Genomic DNA, 7,912 nt, shown 5'->3' on the forward strand with positions numbered 1-7,912 from the left:
CTTTTATTTCTACTTTGGTTTGTTTTTTGTTTTGCATGTTAGGCTTCTTTTTTGTAATCTCCAAATGCTTGATCTGCAACTACGGTTTTCCTTCACCACAAGTAAGGATTATTAATAAAATTGGAGAATAGTCGCTCTTGGACAGATGGCTCTATCTCTTTTTTTCTAAAAAAAAAAAATAATCAATAGAAATTTTCCTTTAATACATGGAAATAATATACATACATATACAAGAAATCCAAAACATTCATACATGCATTCATCATAACAATAACGTTATACATATACATATTATATATATATATATATATATCTCTTTATATATATAACGTCGCTATCTAACAGAAATTCTTGTTTTAACAGTTTTTTTTTTTCTTTTTTGTTAGTTTTTCATGTATTATGTTAACTCCCGTTAATTTCGTTTGTATGGTAAAATTAAAAGCAGTGTGAAGAGTTACTGGATCGCCTGTTGAATATACCACAGATATATTGACCCTTCGACTTCACCTATGATCTGCAACATGTTGGAAGACCAAACGTCTCCTCCACCAACGGTGCGAAGTGGCCAAGGAATGAAAGCGATATAATGAAAGCGATCTGAGGCGTTTCCTTGGTTTTTGACAAGGAATGAAATTCCCAGGCAGTTTTGTTTTGACAGGGTTGGTAGAGGCAGCGGCTATACCATATATAAGACTTCGCAATTCTTGGATTCTCTGAAATTTCTTGCCTGTCTTTGAAGCCCGAGAGCATCGTGAGAGAGAGGAAGAGTAAGAGAAAGAGAACCGTTGGCAGCGGAGGTGAAACGGTTGACTCTGTTTTTGGCCTCCTAAAACAGAGGCTCACCAGCTCGTGCTTTGGTTTTGGTTGCTTGGGAGGTGAAACCTAGCTAAGTCAGTCGGGTTTTCCTTTTATTATATTAATTTTACAACTTCTTGCCATGGGAGAAGCATCAGCAGGTTTAGCACTGCTTCAGTCGCCGAGGAATTAATCACTCCCCCTGTTCAAATAACTTATACCTAGAATCTGATTAATGGGCAATTTGTTGATGTTGCATCAGGTAACTTTTTCTCCATCAAACAAGACCAATAGATATCTCTCGCCCTCTCTCTCTCTCTCATGGAGCTCTTTCACCAATTGATATCTTTCAATATGTCTGTTATTGAGATGTATATAATGGAGCTTACCGAACTTTCTGTTGGTCTCAGGAAGAAACTTTCCAACATATGACCCTCGTACTGGGGAAGTGTTTGCCCATGTCGCTGAAGGTGATGCTGAAGAAACAATAATATTATGCCAGCATACAACTTTTAGTTTTCAATTTTAATTTGGCTTGCAACGCTCATAAGGGCTGTGTGGTTTACACTTGTGCTTGGGCAGCTCCTTTCCTATGCATTGGCTATTACCGCTGGGATGATCCCCAGGCCTTCCGCGTGATATTGTCCCTTTATTAGGATCCTTGGATGCACCAGAACCTGCCTACGTTAACCGATTATTTATAACTACATATTAATTAGATCTTTATATTTACAAGGCTATATGGTTCCATCGATTATTATATATATATATATATATATATATATTTTGGTCTGGCTTCGTAGGGGGGAAGACTATAATTTCCAAGGATTTTTGGTTGCTTGGGAGGTGATTCTGAAAGCAATTGAATGATCGCCTCTCATTGTTAAGATCCATTGTCCCTAAGATAAGCAAGGTAAAGCAGTGAGACTCATTTCTAATTACTTGGATTACAACATTCTTAGAATGAGTGGTTCATATTTATACGGAATCTGATGTGCTTTGTTTGGATTTTGAATTGAAAGATGGACAGGAGGTCTATGCTTGGAGATACTATAGAATACATGAAAGAACTCCTAGAGAAAATCAACAGTTTGCAGCTAGAAATTGATCAAGGGAGTTCAAACATTACGGGCATGTTCAAGAATGTAAAACCAAATGAAGTCTTGGTTAGAAATTCACCAAAGGTAAGAACTCTGCTCGCTCTATTCAGCAAGATCCTCAAAATTGAAGTCAAACATGAATTACTTACCAAAATTCTGAATGTGGTAATTCCACGCGTTGCCTTGGCAGTTTGATGTGGAGAGGGGGAATGTGGATACAAGGATTGAGATTTGCTGTGCAGGGAAGCCAGGGCTGTCGCTATCAACAGTGAATACCTTAGAAGCATTAGGCCTTGAGATTCAACAATGTGTCATTAGCTGTTTCAATGACTTTGCAATGCAAGCTTCTAGCAGAGGTACCGAATTTAATTATCTGGCAATTTCCCTATGTTTTTTTTTTTTTTTAATCAATTTGTTGAACAAGTGATCTTATATACTGTCTTCACTCCTGAAATTATAGGATATGGACCAGGGAACCGTACTAAGTTTTGAAGACATAAAACAAACATTGTTCAGAAATGCAGGATATGGGGGAAGATGTCTTTAAGGATCAAAGACAGGAAGAGAAAAAAAAAACTGGGGTTCAAATTTTTTAGAGATTGGAATCTGTATTTTCAATGAGGTTTGCCAGGTGAGATGTTCAAGTTTTCATCTTTTTTAAAAAAAAAAAAAAAAAAAAAATTGATCAACGTTTGAATAAGAAATTTCTATTCCTTGAGAGCTATCATGATCAATCATTTTTATAAAATATATATTATTTTTTAGAAATAATCATTTCATAAAACTAGATAAATGTGCCTTGCACCTTGCTCCCACCTAGTATATGTATATTTATGTCATTTCATTAAAATCTACGCAAGCGCATAATCAATTTAAATGTAGTATTTTGGCTTGTGTGGTTAGCCATGACTCTCTTTATGTACTTGACCTAAGCATGTCTTATATTAACTACTAATGTAAAACTAGTCCATACGCATCCTATCTGTGTGATAGACCTACCGCAATGTTCTCAAGTCTTACTAGTATATATATAGTTCATGCAACCCGATTATGGCCATGCTTAACCCTAACTCTATCTTAAACTATGCACTTCACTCATGTATCTAGTCAAATAACCTTCAAAATCATATTGAATCCTTATGCCATCAATAAATCCTGCATTTAGTAGATAATCTGAAACTTGCAAGACTCATATCATAGCCTAGTTGAGACCTAAACATGTGAGTCCCTATCATTAACCAGTACCTCAATCCAATTCACCTGATTAATTATAACCCAATTCATACTTCAACATGTGAACCCATACCACCATTACCTTAAGGCAAATGTCAACCCATCTTCATCAAGCCAAATCATGAACACCTATAATCTTTATGCAACCAGAATGCCCCTATTCCTAGTATACTATATCCCCTTGTAAAATTCTTGAGCCACACTCATCAGTTGTAGAATTGATTGAAAAGGAAACACGTACGTACATAGCTGGAAAGCATAACTCATTCGTCATATCTTTATTCCTATTGAAGCCGAGCTGTTTTTATAACTCTCTATAAATGTACAATACAGTCTTGATAAACTCATTTGAGGTGGTACCAAAAAGGGGGATTACACGATAAAAAGTGCTTATATGTTGGCTTTACAACTTGAGAAGAAATGGGATTATGTGTAACGGCTGGAAGTTAGTTAGTGTGGTTAGTTAATAATGTGGAATCAGTTGAGAGAGATGAGGGGTTAAAATGGGGAGTCTTATGAGTTAATGAAACGGTGCATTTTGTTAAGTGAAGATAAATAACAGTTTTAACTGAAAATGGGGCTTAAGGCGGTGAGTTGTTTCATTTGTAATAGGGGGCGTTTTATCACTCGAGTATTATAAATACTGAGTGCATTGTAAGTAGTTTGGTGTGCAGAAGATTAATAAGAATTTCGTCTGGAGGTTGGAGGTTCCTCGAAAGCCTCTTCCAAGAATCAAGAAAGTGATTCTTGGTTTTTCTCTCAATCTGTGTTAGTCATTCATTGTTTGGGAATTTCTTCATCTTTGTTCTTACGTTCTGGGTAAATTACTACTTTACCCATAACAATTGGTATCAACTAGCAGTCGATCCTGTGATGGCAGAAGGCACGCGTGGAGCTCTGAAAGGTCAGCAAGATGGGTCGCAGAAGCAGCAAGAAATGGTTCATAGACAGTTGGAGAATCATCAACAAGTTATTATTGCAATGTCAGAAAGGTTAGAACAAGTTTCTGATATGTTACGATCTTTGGTTGAGTCTTCTACTGTTAATACAAATGAAGTTAGAGGTAATGAAGATAGGGCTGTTCAGAGAAGTTTTCGTTTGGATTTTCCACGTTTTGGTGGATGTGATCCTGCTGGATGGGTCTTTAAAGCTAATCAATATTTTGATTTTTATCAAACACCATTTCATCAAAAATTAATGGTGGCCTCATATCATATGGAGGGTGAGGCATTAGTTTGGTATCAAACTGCTTTTAACTCAGGTCAGTTCAATTCTTGGGAGTCCTTGGTTACGACAATGCAAGTGAGATTTGGGCCATCAGCATATGATGACCCAATGGAGGCATTAACCAAGTTAAAACAGACCACATATGTTGCTGTGTATAAGTCACAGTTTGAAGCCTTGACAAATAGGTTGATAGGCTTGTCTGAGAAGCATTTGCTTAGTTGTTTTATGAGTGGCCTGAAAGATGAAATCAGGTTACCTGTGAAGATGTTTAATCCAGTGAATCTTGGGGCTGCATTTAGATTGGCGAAAATCTAAGAAGAGTACCTATCAGCTGTTAAAAAACCATGGAGAGGGGTTTCAGCATTGAGTGAGTCTATGGTGGAAGGCAACAGATTCCAGAAACCTCCCTTAGCAGTTAAGAAGGTTTTTTCTTCACAAATGGATGAAAAAAGAAAGAAAGGTTTATGTTACCATTGTGATGAAAAATGGAATCCCACACATACATGTAAGGCACCTAAAGTGTATCTGTTACAAGTTGAAGATTCTGTTAATAAAGCTTTAGAAGTAGAGGAGAAAGTGGTTGAGCCTCTAGTGACCAAGGAACAGTTGGTGACAGATGTGGGAGTAGGGTTAGAGGTGTCCATAAATGCAATATCTGGCTGCTCTAACAATAATGCCATGAAGTTATTGGGAAGAGTTGGTAGTTGTGTGGTTGAAATCTTAGTGGACTCTGGGAGTACACATAATTTTTTGGACCCATGGGTGGTGCAAGCAGCAAAACTGAAGGTACATGATGATTTGAAGCTACAAGTGAGAGTAGCTAATGGTGACAAGTTGGTAAGTAGTGGTAGTTGCGAAGAAATCATCAAGGTTCAAGACTCAAAGTTTAGAATTCCATTTCATGTTCTAACTTTGGGTGGGTGTGACATAGTATTGGGAGTTCAGTGGGTAAAGACTTTGGGGCCAATCAATTGGGATTTTAATTCCATGTCTATGAGCTTTACAGTTGGGCAGTCCAAGATCACCTTACATGGGTTGAAGTCTGATGACATTAGGCTTCAAAATGGGGAGGGCAGCTTGAAGTCTTCCTTGGTGAGACAGCAGGGTTGGTTTTTGCAGTTGAGAACTGAAGATCCAACAGAAAAATCTGGAAGTCAGGTGCAAGAAGTAGAAGAATTGTTACAAGATTTTAAGAATGTGTTTGATGAACCTGTGGGCTTACCTCCCACCAGGTCTTTCGATCATCATATTCCTCTTAAGGAGGGAACTGCTCCTGTTTCAGTCAGGCCTTATAGATATCCTCATTATCAGAAAACTGAGATTGAAAATATTGTTCAGGATTTGTTGAAATCTGGGGTGGTGAGGCCAAGTCAGAGCCCTTTTTCATCACCAGTGCTTCTTGTAAAAAATCTGATGGTTCATGGAGGATGTGTGTGGACTATCGAGCATTAAATCAAGTAACCATTAAGGATAAGTTCCCCATTCCTGTTATTGATGAGTTACTTGATGAATTATATGGAGCAACAATATTTTCCAAGCTGGACTTAAGATCTGGGTATCACCAGATTCGAGTTAAAGATGTGGATATTGAGAAAACAGCCTTTAGAACTCATGAGGGCCACTATGAGTTCTTAGTAATGCATTTTGGGCTTACTAATGCTCCTGCTACATTTCAAAGCTTGATGAATGATGTGTTTAAACCTTTTTTAAGAAGATTTGTATTGGTCTTTTTCGATGACATATTGGTTTACAGCAGGAATTTGGTGGACCATGTTGTACATTTGAGATCAGTGTTGGAAGTTTTAAAGCAGCATACCCTGTATGCAAAAATGTCAAAATGTAAGTTTGCATTGCATGAAGTTGATTACCTGGGACATATCATTTCTGGTTGTGGTGTCAAAGCTGATCCTTCCAAGATTATGTCCATGATTGACTGGCCTATTCCAAAATCTTTGAAAGCCTTGAGGGGGTTTCTTGGCCTCACTGGTTATTACAGGAAGTTCATCAAGGATTATGGATCCATTGCTGCCCCATTAACAGTGCTATTGAAGAAAAATTCTTTCCATTGGTCTGAGGAGGCATTTCAGGCTTTCCAAAGTTTGAAGAGGGCTGTTACTAATCCACCAGTACTCAGATTGCCTGATTTCTTGAAAAGCTTCACTATTGAGTGTGATGCTTCAGGCTTTGGGTTGGGAGCTGTTCTCATGCAAGAAGATCAGCCTATTGCTTTTTATAGCAAGGCATTGAAAGGTAAAGCATTACTTTTATCTACCTATGAGAAAGAGTTATTAGCTTGTTTCTGCTGTAGCTAAATGGAGACCTTATCTTTCGGGTGCTGTGTTTAAAATAAAAACTGATCAGCAAGCTCTTAAGTACTTATTGGAGCAAAGGATTGGCACAGAAACTCAACAGAAATGGCTTCTAAAGTTGATAGGCTATGATTTCACTATTGATTACAAAAGAGGAAAGGAAAACAAGGTAGCTGATGCTTTTTCCAGGAAGTCTAAAGAGCAGTCAGCAACCTTAGCACTTATCACTTTTCCTACCTCTCTTTGGGTGGAAGAATTAAAACAAAGCTATCAACTTTGTCCCATAATTCGAGGCATCTATGAGAAGTTGCAACAAGGATCAGAGGGTCCTAAGCACTTTAAACTACAGCAAGGCTTGTTATTAAGGAAAGGGAAATTTGTGGTGGTTTCAGATTCACCATTCAAGGCTAAAGTATTGCATCACATTCACCATAGTCCACAAGCTGGTCATGTGGGCTATCATAAGACATTATATCGGGCCAAGTTGGACTTCTACTGGAAGGGAATGCGCAAAGATATTAAGGCATTGGTTCAAGAATGTGAAGTATGTCAAACATGCAAACATGAAAATGTGCATCCAATTGGCCTCTTGCAACCTTTACCTGTTCCTTCCTCACCATGGGCAGATATTTCCATGGATTTCATTGAGGGTTTGCCTCTCTCTGGTGGCTACAATGTGATTTTTACTGTGGTGGACAGATTCACCAAGTTTGGACATTTTTTTCCTTTGGCACATCCATATTCAGCAAGTAAGGTAGCCCAGGTTTTCTTCTCTGGTGTCTTTAAGCTGCATGGGTTGCCTAAATCAATTGTATCAGATCGTGATGCCATTTTCACGAGTAATTTTTGGAAGGAGCTTTTCAAATTGCAGGGAACTTCTCTCAATTTCAGTTCTGCTTATCATCCTCAATCGGATGGGCAAACTGAGGCCTTGAATAAAACTGTTGAAGGGTATTTGAGATGTTACACCAGTGACAAACCTAAGGAGTGGAGCTTGTGGATTCCTTTGGCTGAATGGTGTTATAACACCACTTTTCACTCTTCCATTAGAGTCTGTCCTTTTGAAGCACTTTATGCTTACTTACCTCCCAAATTGGCTTCTTATGTAGCTGGGACTTCTGTCAATCCTGCAATAGACCAGCAACTTAAATCCAGGGAGCAGCTTTGGTTGATGTTGAGAGAGAATTTGCTGAAGTCTCAGAACATAATGAAGGAATTTGCAGATAGAAGGAGAACTGAGAGAGAATT

The 7,912-nt window shown here is 38.1% G+C and overlaps 1 protein-coding gene across 1 annotated transcript; it reads left to right on the plus strand.

Annotated features, from left to right (window-relative positions):
* Window positions 1-1,030: 1,030 nt before the first annotated feature.
* On the plus strand, window positions 1,031-2,442 carry LOC121238152 (transcription factor bHLH93-like). The gene is made up of 6 exons (XM_041134992.1): window positions 1,031-1,057; window positions 1,206-1,265; window positions 1,655-1,708; window positions 1,818-1,979; window positions 2,086-2,263; window positions 2,369-2,442. The coding sequence occupies exons 1-6, from the start codon at window positions 1,031-1,033 to the stop codon at window positions 2,440-2,442; spliced, it is 555 nt and encodes a 184-aa protein (XP_040990926.1).
* Window positions 2,443-7,912: the final 5,470 nt, after the last annotated feature.

The sequence above is a fragment of the Juglans microcarpa x Juglans regia genome, chromosome 7D (assembly GCF_004785595.1).
Source record: "Juglans microcarpa x Juglans regia isolate MS1-56 chromosome 7D, Jm3101_v1.0, whole genome shotgun sequence".
Taxonomy (NCBI): domain Eukaryota; kingdom Viridiplantae; phylum Streptophyta; class Magnoliopsida; order Fagales; family Juglandaceae; genus Juglans; species Juglans microcarpa x Juglans regia.